This window comes from Zootoca vivipara, chromosome 1 (genome assembly GCF_963506605.1).
Source record: "Zootoca vivipara chromosome 1, rZooViv1.1, whole genome shotgun sequence".
Lineage (NCBI taxonomy): Eukaryota > Metazoa > Chordata > Lepidosauria > Squamata > Lacertidae > Zootoca > Zootoca vivipara.
Genome location: NC_083276.1, coordinates 42509993 through 42529067, shown reverse-complemented (window position 1 = coordinate 42529067; position 19075 = coordinate 42509993). Strand labels below are relative to the sequence as shown.

Below are 19075 nucleotides of genomic sequence, written 5' to 3'. Positions count from 1 at the left end.
GCACCCATCTTTGGGAATTTTAGCAGGTTTCATCTCCCCAGAAGGGGCAAGCATACCTGCAGTTTCCAACCAAATCTGGCAGAAGATAAAAAAAGTTAGAGAATATATACAGTATATATATATATATATATATATATATATAAACTTTAAAGGTTACCTACACAAAAACCTTTGTACAGATCTGCCTGAAATTTCTCAGGTTTAATTCACTCCAGGGGTAGGGTGGCTCTTTTTTCTGCAAATTATGTTCACTTATGTGAGAAAAAAAAAATTAGTACAGTGGTACCTTGGTTTATGAACACAATTGGTTCCGGAAGTCTGTTCATAAACTGAAGCGTTCATAGACTGAAGTGAACTTTCCCATTGAAAGTAATGGAAAGTGGATTAATCTGTTCCAGACGGTCCGCGGAGTACTTAAACTGAAGCGTTCATAAACTGAAGCGAACTTTCCCATTGAAAGTAATGGAAAGTGGATTAATCCGTTCCAGACGGGTCCGCGGAGTACTCAACCTGAAGTGTACTTAACCCGAAGCATGGGTGTAATTGCTTCCGGAAGTCTGTTCATAAACTGATGTGTTCATAAGCTGAAGCGAACTTTCCCATTGAAAGTAATGGAAAGTGAATTAATCCATTCCAGATGGGTCCGCGGCGTTCATAAACCGAAAATTCGTAAACCGAGGTGTTCATAAACCGAGGTTCCACTGTATAGCCATTTTTTGAGGGGTGTGTGTTAAAATAAAACTTCAGACTTAACAGATCAGTTTTATACCTGAATAACAAGTTGAAACAGAACAGCGCAGAGCAGATCCGAAATGGATCGGGTTGTTTCAAAACACTGTGGACACAGATACAAGGCAAATATTGTGACTGTACACCCCTACCGCATCTTTACTATTTTGCAAATTATGGGATGCTATTACAGATCCCTTAAGATAATTTGGAATATCATTTCATTGATCATGGTTATTCTAGAGGTGGGAACCTGTGTTCGTGGTAGTTCACACATATTTTTATGCAATCAGGAATTTGAAAACATAGCAGTCCATTTTGTTATTATTGTTATTTACGAGTGAAATACCCAGCATTATACTATGGGTCAAGTATGACTCTGTATATCATAAAGACCTCTGAGGTGGATTCCATGCATTTCTTTGCACTCTGTACATACATAAACTTTGCAGCATCAGCGTCATACCCTGCTCAACAGAAGCCTGGCTGTCCAGTGGACCAGTAGTGAATGGTTTTGTGTCCTTGGAATCATTACTTCCAAATGAAGAGCTTTATTTTCCCAAAGGACAGATTATTAGTACAGTTTGAGGTACCTCAAACTCGGAAGTGAGTGTTCCAGTTTGCAAACATTCTTTGGAACCTGAACATCCAATGGGGCTTCCGCGGCTTTTGATTGGCTGCAGGAGCTTCCTGCAGCCAATCAGAGGTTGCACTTTGATTTCTGAACGTTTTGGAAGTCAAACTGACTTCCAGAATGGATTCTGTTTGACTTCCAAGGTACGACTGTAATTCAGTAATGTGGAGATGGGAAAGGAATACAGGCAACTACCCATTTGCATGGGAGTTGTGTTTTGACGAACCACATGCATCGGTTTGGTGTGTGTAAGCCCACTCCATTTCGGGGTCCAAAACAGTGGACATGCCAGTAGTTTTGCATGTGCTGAGCACACACAAATAAAGAGTTGCCTGTACAGTAAGAGGCTAAATCTGTTCTTTGTCCCAAGGATTCTCAGTTTCAAGATGACAGCCAGTCTTTTGCAAAACTCTAAACACTGACACTAATCATGTTAGGTCCCACATGACTGGCTATTCTTCCATAATAAAAATAGAAAACGAGAATACTTCGCATATTCTATATGTGTTCATGAGGGTCTGAACTGGTATCGAGTGACCAGGAATGAGACCTTGGGGGTCAGAGTGAATTGCTCAAAGGTGTGCAGTGGAAAGGGGATTGGAAAGGAAGCTGCCAATATCATAGTGCCATCATACAAATTGGCTGTGTGACCACACTTGGAGTACTGTGTACAGTTCTTGTTGCCTCACCTCAGAAAGGATATTGTAGAGCTGGAGAAGATTCCCCCAAAGGACAACCAAAATGATGGAGGGGTTGAAGCAACTCTTCTATGGGGAAAGTTTAGAGAAAGGTTTAGTGAAAATGTGAGTAAAAGGGCTCATGCGAGAAGGGTATAAAAATTAGGAGTGGTGTGGAGAAAGTGAATAGAGAAACGTTTCTCTAATAATGCAAGAACACGGACATCCAATGAAGCTGATTGTTGGAAGATTGGGGACAGACAAGAGTCAGTATTTACACATTCCAGAGTAGAACTGTGGAATTTGCTCCCACAAAATATAGTGATGGCTACCAACAGTGTCAAATCAGGATTAGGTAAATTTATGGAGGGTAAGGCTATCAATGGTTACTTAATCACAATAGCTATGTAACCTCCAGCACCAGAGACAGTCTGCCTCTCTGGGAATTATTACTATTATTATTTAATTGCTATACCACTTACCGTAATATATAAAAATATATATCTAAGAGGTGTACAAAAAACTGAAGCAACAATGGACAACAAAAAAAACCAAATACAAATACACAATTACATATACAAATTACACTAATGCAATGTTACTAATCGATATAAATCAATATCATTTTTTCTTTTTTTCTGATTCATTATAAATCATTTCCCAATATTTTTTTACTACTCTGCATTCCCACCACATATGGTAAAAAGTCCCTTCTTTTTCTTTACATTTCCAAAAATGTTTAAAATGACTTTTGTTAAAAATCCGGAGGCATTCTTTTTAGGGATTTTAGGTCAAGATCTGCCAAAGAAGATAAAGAACTTATTTATGTACGCCACAACTGCGACAAGAGTTTTGCTAGCACAAAGATTGAAGAAGGAAGAAATACCAACAATGGAACAGTGGCAAGAAAAAATGATGAACTATGCGGAACTGGCAAAAAAAAAAAGGACAATCGGGACTTTAAGGAAGAATGGGAATTATTTACAAACTATTTGATAAGACAGCAAAGAGACTTAGATTCATTGGCAGGTTTTGAATAAACATACACAACTTTTTATTAGTAGAATATGAATTATAGGGAATTGATAGAGGAGGGGGGAAGAGGGAAATGTAATTGGTTGTAGTGTTGACAAATTTTACTGATTTAAACTTCTCTTAATAAAAAATTATTTAAAAAAGAAAGATATAAATCAATATCACTTTCCTTCTGACCTACCCTCTCCACCTCCAGGATCTTTCTCCAGGCTCCAAACAAACTCTCAGCTCACCCATAAAAGTCTCACAACAAGAAGAGTTCCTCAAAACATCACCCTGTTCTCTCACTCTAGACTTGCTTTGTATGGTTTCTCTCCCGTATGGATTTTTTTTGTACATGAAGTCAGACTGGTCTTATGATTGAAGCTTGTTCCACATTCTAAGCATTCAAATGGTTTTTCAACCCTGTGTGAATTATTTCATGTGGGGTGAGATGTGCCTTGCTAATGAAGCTCTTTCCACAATCCGAGCTCTGATATGATTTCTCCCCTGCCTGAGCAGATCATGAAGCCTGGACTGAAACTGAACCATATGTGGGGCGAGTGTTGTTGCTCTGAGGTCCACCTTGCAGGCTTACCACAGACATCTAGTTGGCTCCTGTGAGAAGATGCTACTGGACTAGTTGAGCTGTTGGTCTCACCTAGGGTGCTTACATTCTAAGGAAACTTTCTCTGTTTCAAGGGGAGACTGACCTCTAGCGGCTGATACTGAGGACAGAAAATGAAGATGGAAGGAAAGGTTCACTGGCCCAGCTGAAATCTCCTTAAGGGCTGTGCTCCTCAAACAATTAAGCTCGAAAGGCTCTCTGTGTGTACTACCTGGGCTTGGAATCAGCTTCTACTCACCACAGAACAGAAGGGGCTTCAATCTGCTGGAGATTTTGGCAACCGGATTTGGAGGAAGAAGACTATTTTAGTCAATTCCCTCATTCCTATAAAATCCTCCGTTCCAACTCCCCTAGCCCTGCTGAGCAGATTTTTAGGTGGCTGCCACAAGAAAGGGAAACATGTGAAAATCACCTCTCCATTTCGTTTGTGCCCTCCCCAATGATAGATATTTACAGACAAACAGAAGTGTGTGATTTTATTCCATTTTACTGTTCAGAGTTTCCTTAGGTCATGATTCTTCATCGTTCGGTGGTGGACAATTGTGGTTGTCATTGTTTCTTGGCTTATTTGTACAATACCTTCACCCCTTGGCCAGGCATATAAGCAAGCAGAGATTGATGAATGAGGCAGGTCAAGGGTAGAAAGCTGTGGAAACACCTGGAGGACCTGGCTGAAAGGAAATGCTTCCCCTTTCAGTTTGAGGATGGTTATTTGCTTGAGCACATCATATTAGATAAAGTGTTGCTTGGCAACATGAAACATCAGAGAGACACTCAGCTCATATTTGGTAATATATTTCAATCACTTAATCTGCATAGGAGAGTCAAGTGCTGGTGAAAAGAATGGATGATAAAAATAGGTGTAAAGATGCTCTGCTTCCACCCCACTCTTAAATTATCTCCCTCAAGCGAGCTCCACTTATTCCAGATAGCAAGGCCTAAGGCAGGTAGGATTTCTTTTTCAAACAGCACAGAAATGAAAAATGCCACTGTAAGAATAACTGGGGTGAGCATTCACCATGAATTCAGATTATACAGCACCTAGCTATACTACATGAAAAACAGGTCACAAACCTGTCCATTCAACTTGTTGATAACTTTATAAATGTGATCAGATAGTAGGTGGAGATGGGATACAATGTACAGAAGACCTTACCTTGAGAAAGGGAATCTTGCAAAAATGGAATGGGACAGATCATTCACATTTAAAGTTAATCCTACAAGAATCAAAGCCACCATCGGGTGCTGCTGTTGAAATTTAGAAAAACTTTAAATGAAAGAGCAGTATCTAGCAATGAAATCTGGAGTGCTGTGCTGTTGCTTGATGTACAATAAATACACAGCAACTGAAGCCCCAAATGAATTACCGGTAGATCTCTAGTTATGGGTCATATTGATAATTTTCCTGATATCTGAGAGGATCGGGCAATTCTTTTCCTAGTTCCAAATATCAGTGGCAAGTTTCTTTGTTTCCCATTGCTGGACACTGGCTTATTCTAAAATATGTGATCATAGCAGTTACCCTGTGTTTTCTATAGTCAATTGTCTATTAAACATTCCAAAGGGAAACTTGTCGTTTCTATAAGTTTGGAGACTGGTTCGAACACAGTGTTTTTTCCACCATGAGAATGATTTACTGGCCTTCTGCATTGATGGAGGCAGCTCCCATGACAGCGGGAGATCGTTGGTGAAGGAAAAACAAGGATGATTGAGGGTAATTATCCTTGCAAATTCCTCCTAGGGACAGTTTGCCTTGGTACCTGGCTCTCACTCTGGCATGGAATAGGGGCAGGAAGCACTGAGTGCAAAAGCACTTTGCCTGCAGAAAACCCTCCTACAATGCCATTAAGAAGCAGATATTCTCCTGTTAATTAGAGCTTAATTGGACTAAAGTACAAGTGCAAACAAGGGACACGGGTGGCACTGTGGGTTAAACCTAGGACTAGAGCCTAGGGCTTGCCAATCAGAAGATCGGCAGTTTAAATCCCCATGACGGGGTGAGCTCCCGTTGCTCGGTCCCAGCTCCTGCCAACCTAGCAATTAGAAAGCATGTCAAAATGCAAGTAGATAAATAGGTACCACTACCTTTACCTTACAAGTGCATACTAGAAAAGATGAGATCACGAACTGCGGAACAGAACCAACTGCAAGGTCGTTAAGGTTTGAACTTCAAAGAAGACTTCATTCGGTGTAAAAGACGGTGGGGGGAGGGGAGCCTATGGTTTCTTTATATAAAGTTTTCTTCTCTACATTTATGATTCGGCAACCCTCCTCTGAATGTTAGTTCAAATTACAGTCATACCTCGGTTTAAGTACGCTTCGGTTTGAGTACTTTCAGTGTAAGTACTCCGTGGACCTGTCTGGAATGGATTAATCCACTTTCCATTACTTTCAATGGGAAAGTTCGCTTCAGGTTAAGTACGCTTCAGGTTAAGTATGGACTTCCAGAACCAATTACACTCATACTTCAGGTTAAGTACGCTTCAGGTTGAGTACTCCGCGGACCCGTCTGGAACGGATTAATCCACTTTCCATTACTTTCAATTGGAAAGTTCGCTTCAGGTTAAGTACAGACTTTTGGAACCAATTGTGTACTTACTTAAACCGAGGTACCACTGTATATCTGTACAAGTGAGGACAGAAGAAGAAGGATTATAGATATGGAATATAACATTAAACAGAACTATCTGTGTAAAAAAAAATGGAAAAGGGGAGGGAAGCTCTTTTTTGTAAAAGATTTATGATGGAAACTTTGAGCTCTGTTATTTACAGAGTGAACTGAATAACGCTAAAAGGACTTGGAATTTAATTTAATTGGAAGTATAATTGTTCATTAATCTTCAGTTGGACGGAAGGATGAAAGGAGTCTGTGAATTTGCTAAGGAACTGATAAGGTTCATTACTGAGTCATCTGCAGTTCGACAGACCACTCTTCTTCCCTGCCTGAGAGTAAAAATGGCGAAAACAGGTTATTTATTGGGACAGAGTGACTTTTGCAGCTGTTGTTAAAGTTGCAAAACAATGAAGCATGGAACAGAGTGAGGGAGAAATTTCTGGAACAACAAGGCATGATGGATAACTGCACCAACCGGGGAAAAGATAAACACAATATTTTACAAGGATAGGAAGAAACACCATGGACAGAATAATTGCCACACACAGGAAGAACAAGGTTATAGTTTGAGTGCCTCACTTGTAGCTTTATAAATCATTTAATGTGTCAACACAAATAGAAGAATAGAAGTTATTAATATTGCAGTTGTTGTATAATAGGATTATTATTATGACCAGAATTTAATTGAAATTAGTATGATTTTGGAACGCAGAAATACAGTCATACCTCGGTTTACGTCTGCTGTGGTTTGAGTACTTTCGGTCTGAGTACTCCACGGACCCGGAAGTGTTTATTCTGGGTTTGCAGCGCGCGCATGTGCAGAAGTGATCTGCATGGTCCATGCATGCGCAGAAGAGCTGTATTGGCACTGCGCACACGGAAGCGCCACTCGGTTTAAGTACTTTTCAGGGAGCAAATGGCTCCCTGGAACCAATTGAGTACTTAAACCGAGGTGCCACTGTAAAGAAAACCATCAACCATCAACTCTAGCATGCGGGGGGGGGCACTTTATCTAAATTATATAATTCGGTAGTTGAACGATTGGCATTAGTAATTGTATTATAAATTGGTATTGTTATAATGAGGCTATTATTGGATTGTATTTGAAAACTAATTAAAAATATTAAAAAATAAGAAAGAGAATGATGTTCTGTGGCAGAATATACATTAAAATATATCAAAATGAAAATTCACTTAGATCCTGAGTAGTATTCTCATTTTCTCATTCTCTCTCTCTGTCTCTCTCTCGTGTGTGTGTTTGTGTATTCCTACAAACCTATAAATATTTTCTGCCAAATCCACATCAATTTTAAATCTGACATAACCATAGAAAGTTGGTGGAACAAACATGGTGTGTTTAGAATGTGGTTTTCACGTTATAGATGAGGAATGAGGAAATAATGTTAGACCTTGGATTAGCCTCTACTCATCACCATTTATGAATGCTTTTCTGGGCTGTGTATACTTTTAAAGAATATTCAAAGCACGTTCTTTCCCTCAAAGAATTCTGGGCACTGTAGTTTCCACTCATAGAGTTCCAATTCCCAGCAACACTTAACAAACTACAGTGCCCAGAATTCTTTGAGGGGGGAATGCACTTTAAATGTGCTCATTCCCTGTCACCTGCAGACCAATCGAATAGACTCTGGAGTAGGGCTGTAGCTCACTGATAAAGTCCCTGCTTTGCATTCAGAAGGTCCCAAGTTCAAACTCAGGTACAGTATCTCTAGGGAGGGCTAGGAAAGCCCCCTGTCTTCAGGGCACTTCCAGACTGTCACTTTTTTGCATGGGGTTCAGTCACACACCGGCAAATTCAGATTGTGAGATTATAGTCGATTGAGATGTTTTGCGTAACAAACCTGTTTCCCCCAAAAGCTGGACTTTTTGCAATAAAGGAAATGCCAGGAAAATGCACTGGAAATGCATTGTGGGGTGACACCTGCTTTGATGCAACATCATCTAACATCCCCACAAACAAATCAGAATGAACACTCATCAAAGAGCCAGTGTTACTTAAGTGCCCTGCAAATCAATCAGGATGAATGCTCATGAAACAGGTTATCTGGTAGTGCCCTAAAGCAACTGCTAGTTGGTGTCAGCATTGCTGAACTAGATGCACCAGTGGTCTGATTTGGTAGGCTCCTACCGTAGTTCAGCACATACGTTAACAATGAAAATGCCAGATCAATCTCCCTAAAGAGGGATTTCCCAGAGACAGGGTGCCACCACAGGGACTTCCTGTTCTCTAGCAGACAGGAGACCAGAGAACCCAGAGAAGGGAACTGTGATTGAATCTTACAGCAAAGTTTTGTTTTAAAAATGAAAAGAATAATTAAATGAAGAGAAATCAATTGAGTAAAGGTCCTTGAGCTTCTGCATTTGGTCCTTACTCAGTTTGCTGAAGTAGTTCTGAGTGATATTGTTGTCGGTCCGTTTCTCTGTACCGTACTCCTTAAAATCTGGATACTGGAGATCGTCTGGTGCTCCAATTCTCCTGAGAACATGGTCAGCGTCTTCTCCCAGTGTCTCGTACTTCCCCAAAATGTCATAATGAATGTTGCAAGGATCACAGAGCATAAACATTGGCTTCCAGTGTATGTCCATATCCTTGGGGGCCTGTGTCAAAACAAATTTTACAAATTCCTGGAAAGTCACTTGCTCGGTGGAATTTGGGTTTCCCCTGAACAAGGTCTTGATCTTTTTTGCCACAAAGACGTAATAAGGCTCGAAGTGCAAGAGCTTGTCTCTGTAAGCAGAAACCAATCTCTCCAGAGGATGCCTGGTGAACATCACTTTAATGCTGCTGTTCAGAAGTTTCTCTTGCTGATCAGAAGGGTAAGAACTCAACCTCCTTAAGAGATGTGTTGTGTGGACTCTACCATGATCTACTTCTAAGGAATCCCTGCTCAGGTTGAGTGTGAGGAGGAGAATAATTTTTTTCCAGTTGGAACAGCCCACCTTTGGCACTTCACAGTAGATAAAGTTGTGACTCTCGTCCACAAAGAGCTGCTCCATAACTTGAGGGTTTGGTTTTCCTTTTGAGAAAGTATCTTTCAGGCAGATGGAGTCCAAAGAGGCTTTGCGATCTCGATGCCTTCTCAGCCAATCTTTTTCAGGATCTATATAATGGAAATGTGACCTTTGACACCATGACCAGGAAGTGAAAATCAGTAATTCAAGGAGGGCCTCAAGGAAGTTAAACTGGCCTCAACCAGGGCCAAGGTCTTTTCGGCTTTGGCCCCAGCCTGGTGGAAATTCCAAGAGACCAGGGCCCTGCAGGACTTGACATCCTTACGCAGGGCCTGCAAGATGGAGCTGTTCCACCTGGCCTTTGGTCTGGGCCCAGTTTGAGCTCCCCTCTATGAGACCCTGTAAGTTACCTCTGTGGCCATTTTATTGGCTCATGCGGGACCAACATGGACAGCTGGCCCTGATGAATACTTGAGGTTCCCAACCCCTATGGTTGTAATTCTTGAGCAGTCATTAAATTTTATCCTGAGTCTAATTTTTAAGCTGTATTTTAATCAATTGTTTGATTGTGTTTTAATGTATTTGATATCTGATGTTAGCTGCACTGAGCCCGGTTTTGGCTGGGGAGAGCGGGATATAAATAAAAATTTACTTACTCACTTACTTATTTCCTTACCGGTACTTACTTAAAGGTAAAGGGACCCCTGACCATTAGGACCAATCGTGACCGACTCTGGCGTTGCGGCACTCATCTCGCATTATTGGCTGAGGGAGCCAGCGTACAGCTTCCAGGTCATGTGGCCAGCATGACAAAGCCATTTCTGGCGAACCAGAGCAGCACACGGAAACGCCGTTTACCTTCCCCTATTTATCTACTGCCACTTTGACGTGCTTTTGAACTGCTAGGTTGGCAGGAGCTGGGACCGAGCAACGGGAGCTCACCCCGTCGCAGGGATTCGAACCGCCAACCTTCTGATCAGCAAGCCCTTGGCTCTGTGATTTAACCCACAGCGCCGCCTGCGTCCCTTACTTACTTACTATTAAGAGTTTTGATCCATTTTCAACATTGTTATCCTGCCTTTCTATAGGAAAATTTAAACCATGTAATAGAAAATCAGAACAACAAAGCTAAGCATAACCATCCAATATTCTGCTGTTTAAATATCTGGCAATCCTCACTCTTACCTCTTATTTCTGTCTGCCAACTATGGAACGGCTGAAGAAGAAAAGCACAAAGCAGACTACTGAGGAAGAGAATGAACAACTTTTCAAGTAGGTTCTTCATAATGTTTTCCCAACAAGCCAACGGCTGTAGCCTTTATGATGAACTCTAGGCAAACATAAATAGCAAACATTGTTACCGTTCGTTGAACCAAGAAATTAGCAACTGTTATAAAACACTTGCATTTTCCTACATTAACCAAGGTTCGTCCCTAAGAGATACTGCTGTATCTTTAGAGCAGGCATCCCCAAACTCGGCCCTCCAGATGTTTTGGGACTACAATTCCCACCATCCCTGACCACTGGTCCTGTTAGCTTGGAAATTGTAGTCCCCAAACATCTGGAGGGCTGAGTTTGGGGGTGCCTGCTTTAGAGGGTCTAGGCTGCGGACGATACAACCAAGGAGTTTGCTTCAACTTTGGGTCCTCAGATGTTGTTGGACTACAATTCCCATCATCCTTGACCATTGGCTAACCTGCCTTATGACCGAGCCATAGAATCAGCCAGTTGAAAGGGATTCCAAGGATCATCTAGTGCAACTCCCTGTAATTCAGGAATCTTTTTTCCTCAGCTTGAGGCTCGAACCCATGAACCTGAGTTCATGGCAGATGGCTCTGCCGACTCGAACTATCCCAGCCAGACCTGGCAGGGAATGATGGGAGTTGTTGTGTGACATCTGGGAGTGCAAGGTTGACAAACACTGGTTTACAGCTTACTTCTTTACAGGAGATCAGGGATGTAAGATTCAGCCATCCCTTAGGGCCACTACCTTGCCCATATCAACAGAGAATTTTGGTTGGAAATTTGCAAGTTATATTTGCCCCGAGCAGGCAAGCTTCTCTGTTATCTTACCTTCCTAGGCAAAACATAACCTTTTGGAGCCAAAGTGCATGGAAGCACATGAAATGGTGATAGAACTTTCCTCTCTGGCAACAGGGGTTGAGTGCAATCTGTGCATTCTTACTTTCCCCTTCATGCATTTGGGACCTTGAAGAAATGCTCCCTTCTCCAGGAGACATAGATGACCACAGTGTTGATAGGGTTCTGCCACTAGGTGAAAACTTGTTTTCTCCAGGAGCTTATCCACACTTCCATTTGCCTCACTACTTTCCTCTGGGAAAACCTGCTTGATTGGAACAAATGGCAATTGGGTTTCCATGGATTGTCATTTGTTCCAATTTAGCACTTAAGAGCAGACTTTATGGGGGGGGGCAGCAGTGCGGCAAGGGTAAAACTGATAAACAATGGAACCAGAGAAGGGAGTAGGGGGAAGCCAGCTCTACTTTTTCTATGTTTGAATATGTATTGTTGCTTTTATTGTTTGTTGTTTTTGGAAAATTAATAAAATAGCATTAAAAAAAGAGAGATTGTGTTAATAATATTGCTGAAATAAGCACCATCTCAGCCAGAAATTAATTAATCCTGAATTAATATAAGAACTTGCAGTGAGACATAGCAGGGCTGGAACATTAATGGCCTGATACAGTGCTTTTTTCTGGGGGTACGCAGGGGTACGCATACCCCTAAACATTTTGTGAATCTTTGTACTTTTGTCCATTTACTGTATTTATTTTTCCTGATTTGAACTATAAAATGGTGAATTTCTTGAGTCAAAAAGAGAGTACCCCTAAACATTATTTTAGAAAAAAAAGCAAGCTCTGGCCTGATACTACCGGTATGCATGTTTACTTGGAAGTAGGTTTGTACCACCAATTCTGCATTGTCAGTGATTACTGTACATAGGAGTGCTATGGTAGCGCAGGTAGGAAAACTTTGACCTGAGTCCTTGTCTTTTGCTATTCCTTGACTGTTCCTGTGTCACTTCTAGAGGGCTGTTCCCAAGAGTATCCTGTAGGCTACGCAGAATATATTCAAATGCTTTCTAATTTATACCAGTAACTCTTTATAAAAAAGAGGTAACTTTACAGCTGCCATCCTGTATCTCCTTACAATAGCCACATTATATTACCTGCAATGTTTTTAATGTGCAACAAACGAGAAAAAAAGTTTGTAATAAGTGTATACAAATCAAAAGCACAAAATTTGTTTGCCTGGAATACAGAATATAACACATAAGACAGTTCCAGGTCCCTGCCGGTCTCTGACTCCATCTCCACCACTACTCACCTTGCCCAGTTAAAGAACAAGCTCCTTCCTTTCATCAGATCCTCCACTCAGCTTTCTGTAACATCAGTCAAACAGGCACCAAGGTCTCAGAGGGTTTCTTATTCCAGCTCACTTGGGGACAAGTCGCCACAAGCTCTTCCAGAACAACACAGAGCAAATGAATTTATTGTATGCTGTCGTTCTATGGTTCTTCAGTTGCTACAAATATTGCACAAGACGTTCCTTCCTACAAAAGGAGGGCCACTTAAATGCGGCACTGTATGCAATGTTTTTCTGTCTCTCTCTCTCATACCCACACCCAGTGCAAAGACCTGAAGCTCCACGCCTCTTGCTGAATTTTCGAGTTTGTAGGGCTTCAGTGCTACTCTCTGACAGGTTCATATTTACACAAGAGCGGTGTCCCTAGCATGATGGAACTTGAGGTGTGGAAGTCTTTTTAACCCCCCCCCAAAAAAAATCAGCATCTCTTGCTACGAACAAAAACAGCAACCAAGTCCCAAGCAACAGAAGCGACTGAAAGAAGTAGCACACAGTAAAGGGTAATTCAATATATTATTGCATTGCCCAGCCACAAAGGTAATATTCAGGCTACCTTAGGAGGAGAAAAGCATGCAATAGCCCCAAAGAATTAATATAGTCAGTGTTTGGTTAGTGCAATTGTGATTGGAGAAGAAGGTACTGAAAAGCACTGCCGCAGTGCCGCATGGACCTATGATACACCTGAGGTCCAACATAGAAGATCCGCAGCTCAGGCCCCTCTGGGCCACCCTCAAACAATGCCCTCTGACAAGGAGGAGAAAATATAGAGAGCAAAGTTAATGCATAGACTGCAGAGTGAATATCCACGTGGATATTTGTCTAATCCTCTTGTAAAGCCATCTAGCCGCCCATAGTGGCTGGGGCGATCATCATAATTTAGGTTGGTGATCATCACTGCCTCCTGTGGAAGCAAATTCAATACTTCAACTATGTGTGAAGAAGGACTTTCTTTTATCCATTCTGATTACATTCAACTTCATTGGATGTCCATGAGTTCCAGTGTTAGGAGGCAGGGGAGATTCCCCCCCCTCTATCCGCTTTCGGCCCAATTGGCCTCCCAATCCGGCCCGCGACGACCCCTGCCGCCCGCTGCCGCCGCCCGCTCTTACAGCGCGCGGCGCGGCGACGATCTTCAAAATCTGCAAAAAATTGCCGAAAATCCTTTGTGCGCATGCGTATGGGCTTCTCCCGACCCAGAAGAGGTCATTTCCGATGCACTTCCGGGTCGGGGGAGGCCCATACGCATGCGCACAAGCGATTTTCGGCGATTTTTTCCCGACCGTGTGCGTGTGCGCATGGGCACGGGCGCGCACTCCCCCGCCCTCCGGCCCGCTGCGCGGTAAGTCTGGGGACCCCTGCTCTACACCATGAATAGTTTTATAAACTTGCATCATTTACATCTTACTCACTTTTTTTCTAAATTAAAAAAGTCCCAAATCCTGTAACCTTTCATCAGAGGGGAATTGCGCCATCCTCTTGATCAGGGCTTTTGTTCAGCTGGAACCTGCCAGAACTCTCAGGTGGGGGCCATTGCCATTCTAAGAGAACAAGGGAGGTGCTCACAGTGAGTTCCAGCACCCTTTTCTCCCCTAGAAAAATAGCACTGCCCTTTTCATTGCCCTTTTCTGGATCTTTTCCAGCTGTACAATATCTATTTCGAGGTGAGGCAACCAGAACTGTACCTAATCTTTGAAATGTGGTTGCACCATAGATTTGTATACATATTATGATATCGGCAGTTTTCGGTTTCCTTCATTATGGTTCGCAACATGGAATTTCCCCCTTTTTTATAGCTGCCACACAATGGGTCAACATCTTCATCAAGCTATCTACTATGACCCCAAGCAGGGCCGGACTTTAGTCTTTCAAATTTCAGCATTGCCCTGTCCAAGGCCAATTTCTTTTGCCCCCCTGCCAGTTGCCTCCCGTTCCGCTCAATTCACTACGTCATGGTTGCAATGCCCTGCGGAACCCCCTTGGCTTAGAGTCCAGTGCAGCGGAAACCGGTTAAAGGTAAAGGTAAAGGGAAAGGGACCCCTGACCATTAGGTCCAGTCACGGACAACTCTGGAGTTGCAGTGCTCATCTTGCTTTATTGGCCCAGGGAGCCGGTGTACAGCTTCTGGGTCATGTGGCGAACCAGAGCAGCGCATGGAAACACCGTTTACCTTCCCGCCGGAGCAGTACCTATTTATCTACTTGCACTTTGATGTGTGTCACAGTGGCCGGAGTAGGCTACTTCAGAGTAACGACGCTACGCAGCTCTGCATTTTATTCTTTTATTGGTGCTGCGTATTTACAGTGCTGAAGTCATTGCTATTTACACGGAGTGATGTGGTCAGTCGGTATCAGAACCTCCGAATGACTTTTGGCGCGTCTTTCCCCAACACAAAAGCCTTGGAAGCCCCATCCTCTTTCCCCTCCTCTTTCTGCGTAATTCCGGAGTTGGGGGGATGGGTCTTCCCCCCTTACTTGCCCCTTCCTGTCCCACCTGGGACCCTGGCTCCGCTACCTTGCCTGAGCCTCGGACCCGACTTCCTGCTTCCCCACTGGAATCGGAGCTCCCTCTGCTTTCCCCTGTGGTCGGTGATGGGCTTGAACTCAGGAGGGGAGGGACTTCGCGATATCCCCTGTCCCTCACATCCACCCCCCTCCCAAGCTCCCCTTCTCCCCTCCTCAGGTCCCCCCCCCCCGTTGTCGGTGACGACTGGAAGCCTAAGAACTCAGTGCTTTCCGAGCCCGTTGGTGTGAACACCTCCCCCCAGTCCTTCGAGCCCCCCCCCTTCCGCCTGGGAGGACTGGAATCCCAAAAAGTCCGTGGCGTCCGAGCTGGTGGGGGTAAAGATGTGCTGCCAATCTGCTTCTGCCTCTGACTGGGTGGATCTCGGTGACACCCATACCTCGTCTCCCAATTCCTCAAACTCCGCTTCCCAGCGCCATGGGGAGCTGCTCTCCTGTGCCTCCTCCTCCTCCCCCTCCCTTTCCATGTGCCAGGGCTTGGGTCTGTGGGGAAAGAGGGCGTGAAATTCTTCCACCAAGAATTCCTCCTGTATCTGAGTGGCTGGGACCCATTCATTCTGGGACGGTGGAGCGTCCTCCCATGCCATGAGGTACTCCAGGCCCCCCACCCCTCTCCGTGAATCAAGGATGGCCGTGGCTTCATTTAGTTGCTCCCTGCCTCCCCTCTCCCCCCCTCCCTCGGGGGTTTGTTCGCTGTCTCGGAGCCTGCTGCTTTCCCTGTACGGCGACAGCAGCGATCTATGAAACACTGGATGCACCCTCATGTCCTCTGGCAGTGCCAGCCTGTATGCCACCGGGTTGACCTGTTGCGTGACCGTGAAGGGGCCCAGCCGTCTGGGTGCCAGCTTTTTGCACCTCCCTCTGGTGGGAAGGCCCTCCGAGGACAACCAAACCTTGTCCCCCACCCTGATGACCTCCCCTTGTCGCCTGTGGCGATCTGCCCCCTTTTTGTACGCTTCCTTGGCCCTCTCCAAGTGTTCTCTGAGCTGCTGGTGCACCGTCTCCAGTTCCTCTGCCCAATCCTCAGCCTGTGGGCCCTCCTCCTCCTCCTCCCCCTCCCTCTCTGGGAAAGATCTGAGGTCGCGCCCGTAATTGGCCTTAAAGGGCGACACCCCTGTGGAGACGTGCACCGCATTGTTGTAGGCAAATTCTGCCAGTGGCAGGCGATCCACCCAGTCTGTTTGCCGCTGGCTGACGTAGCATCTCAGGTACTGCTGCAGAATGGCGTTGACCCTCTCCGCCTGTCCGTTGGTCTGCGGGTGTCTAGCCGTCGACAAGCTGACCTCCACCTGCAGGAGGTTCATGAGCCGCCGCCAGAACCTGGAAACAAATTGGCGGCCACGATCCGAAATAACCCTTAAAGGTAATCCATGCAGTCGGAATACGTGGTCAACAAACAGTTTGGCTGTCTCTTCTGCCGAGACCGCCCTGGCACACGGTATAAAGTGGCACATTTTGGACATGAGGTCCACCACCACCAACACTGCGGTCTTGCCCCTGGAAGAAGGCAGATCTGTGATGAAGTCCATGGACACCACTTCCCATGGCCTGTGTGGTGTGGCTAAGGGCTCCAGCAATCCTGGTGGCGCTGCTCTGACCACCTTTGCCCGCTGGCAGGTGTCACAGCCCCGTACATAGTCTCGAACATCTTCCCGCACCCCTGGCCACCAGAAGTGTCTCATGACTAGGTGAGCGGTTTTGTCCCTTCCAAAATGACCCGCCGTTGGGTTGTCGTGCATCTGCTTGAGGACCGTACGTCTAAGCTGGGTGGTGGGCAGGTACAGTGCACCCTTGTAGAAAAGCAGCCCCCTGCGTTCTGCAAAGTCTTTTGCCTGCTCCCTCCCCCCTCTCAGTTCTCTGAAGATGCGGTTGGCAAATTCATCCGCTGCCGTCAGTGCTGTGAGTTCTGCCTCGCTCACCACTGCTGCTCCGCAGGACCATGCTGACGGGGGGAAAATGTGCCTGGGTGCTGGTGGCGCCTCCTCCTCCATGTACTCTGGCTTGCGGGAGAGGGCATCCGCCCTGACATTCTGCTCTCCCGGGATGTAGTGGATGGAGAAGTTGAAGTTCGAGAAGAACTCTGCCCACCGTATCTGCCGCTGGTTTAGCACCCTGGCAGTTCTCCAGAACTCCAGGTTCTTGTGGTCTGTGCACACCTGGATGGGGTGCTTGGCGCCCACCAGGAAGTGTCTCCAATGCTTGAACGCCGCGTGGATCGCAAGAAGTTCTTTATCAAACACTGTGTATTTGCGTTCTGGCTGGGTCAACTTCCTGGAGAAGAAGGCACAGGGTCTCCACTCCCTGTTGGTGTCCAGTTGCAACAAAATGGCGCCCACAGCTTTTTCAGAAGCATCTGTCTCAACGCGTAGGGGCGCGTCCTGAACCACGTGGAACAGGTTCTGGTCTGAGGCGAACACCCTCTTGAGGCTTTCGAACGCTGCTTGTGCCTCTGGTGTCCACCTGAACTTCTGCTTGCCTCTCAGGCAGTCAGTGATGGGAGCCGTAACGCGAGAGAAATTCTTGATGAACTTCCTGTAGAAGTTGGCGAAGCCTAGTAGGCGTTGGGCATCTTTGCTCGTCCTGGGGCTGTGCCAGTCCAGGATGGCCTGCACCTTGTCCTTGTCCATCGCCAGCCCCTTGTCTGACAGCTTGTAGCCCAGGAAGTCCACCTCTTTGGTGTGAAACTTGCACTTCTCCAGCTTCACATACAGGTGGTTCTCCTTCAGGCGCTGCAACACCTCCCTGACATCTTTCACATGCTGCACAGGGTCATTGGAATAGATAAGGATGTCATCCAGGAAGACCAAGCATTTCCTGAAGAGGAGGGACCCCAGGACGTGGTGCATGAAGGCCTGGAAGCATGCTGAGCCCCCTTGCAACCCGAAGGGCATCACCAGATATTCAAAAGAGCCCAGAGGCGTGAACATCGTGGTTTTCCATTCATCGCCTTCCCGGATCCTGATCAAGTTGTACGCCCCCCGTAGGTCCAGCTTGGTGAAAATCTTGCCCCTGCGTGCCGCTGTCAGGAGATCGTCCACTCTGGGCATGGGGAAAGCCACGGGCTCTGTCACTGAATTCAGCCGTCTAAAATCCACCACAAGACGGCGCTGTTGCGTGTCTTTCTTGTCCACCCAGAAGACCGGGCTGCCCCCTGCTGCCTTGCTTTCTCTGATGAACCCCCTCTTGAGGTTCTTGTCGATGAAAGCGCGCAGATCCTCCAGTTCCTGGTCTGACATGGCGTACAGCTTGGCTGGGGGTATAGTTGCCCCTGGCACCAGGTTGATCTGGCAGTCAAAAGGCCTGTGCGGGGGTAGGTGGTCGGACTCCGCTTCGCTGAAGACCTCCTGCAGGTCCCAGTACGGCTTGGGTATCGCCTCACCCCCTTTGACATGCATGGTGGCCACTGTGGCTATCGGAGGCCCCTCCCCTGGTTGGTGCTGCATGCAATGTTCCAGACAAAAGTCCGACCCAAACGTGATGCATCTCTGGTGCCAACTGATGGAGGGGTCGTGGCGCGCCAGCCAGCTCATGCCCAAGACGATGGGGGGGTCTGAGATGGTGGTGACGTTGAACGCCAGCGTCTCTGAGTGCCTTCCCACCGTCATTCTCATGGGGGGGGGGTTGATGTGTGATGGCCCCTCCCAGCAACTCTCTGCCGTCAATGGTTGCCACGTGCAGAGGAAAATCCAGCTGCAGAAGCTGGATCTGGTGCTCTTCTGCAAAGTTTCTCGAGAAGAAGTTGGCTGAGGCACCACTGTCAATTAAGGCGAGGACCGTCAGGGGATAGCCATTTGGGAGCGTTAGCGTGACTTCTAGAACCACTCCTGCTCTGGGAGGGGTGGGCTGGCTCTGCTCCTCTCTGTGCGGGTGGGCGGGCTGGGGCTGTTGTCTGCTGACTGTGCC

General features: G+C 45.8%; 1 protein-coding gene across 1 annotated transcript; it reads right to left on the bottom strand.

Moving 5' to 3' along the window:
• Positions 1–6445: 6445 nt before the first annotated feature.
• On the bottom strand, positions 6446–12873 carry LOC118075418 (carbohydrate sulfotransferase 8-like). Its single transcript, XM_035097385.2, has 3 exons — positions 12615–12873; positions 10452–10596; positions 6446–9415 (listed from the first exon to the last, which is right to left on the bottom strand). The coding sequence occupies exons 2-3, from the start codon at positions 10549–10551 to the stop codon at positions 8610–8612; spliced, it is 906 nt and encodes a 301-aa protein (XP_034953276.2). The 5' UTR covers positions 10552–10596; positions 12615–12873; the 3' UTR covers positions 6446–8609.
• Between the last annotated feature and the right edge of the window lie 6202 nt (positions 12874–19075).

What these genes read in the sequence shown, in the direction of transcription:
- LOC118075418 (XM_035097385.2), bottom strand. Translation starts at nt 10,551, where the DNA reads ATGAAGAACCTACTTGAAAAGTTGTTCATTCTCTTCCTCAGTAGTCTG. An exon ending in TTGGCAGACAGAAATAAGAG is followed by an intron (nt 9,416 to 10,451) that starts GTAAGAGTGAGG and finishes TCCATTATATAG; the next exon opens with ATCCTGAAAAAGATTGGCTG.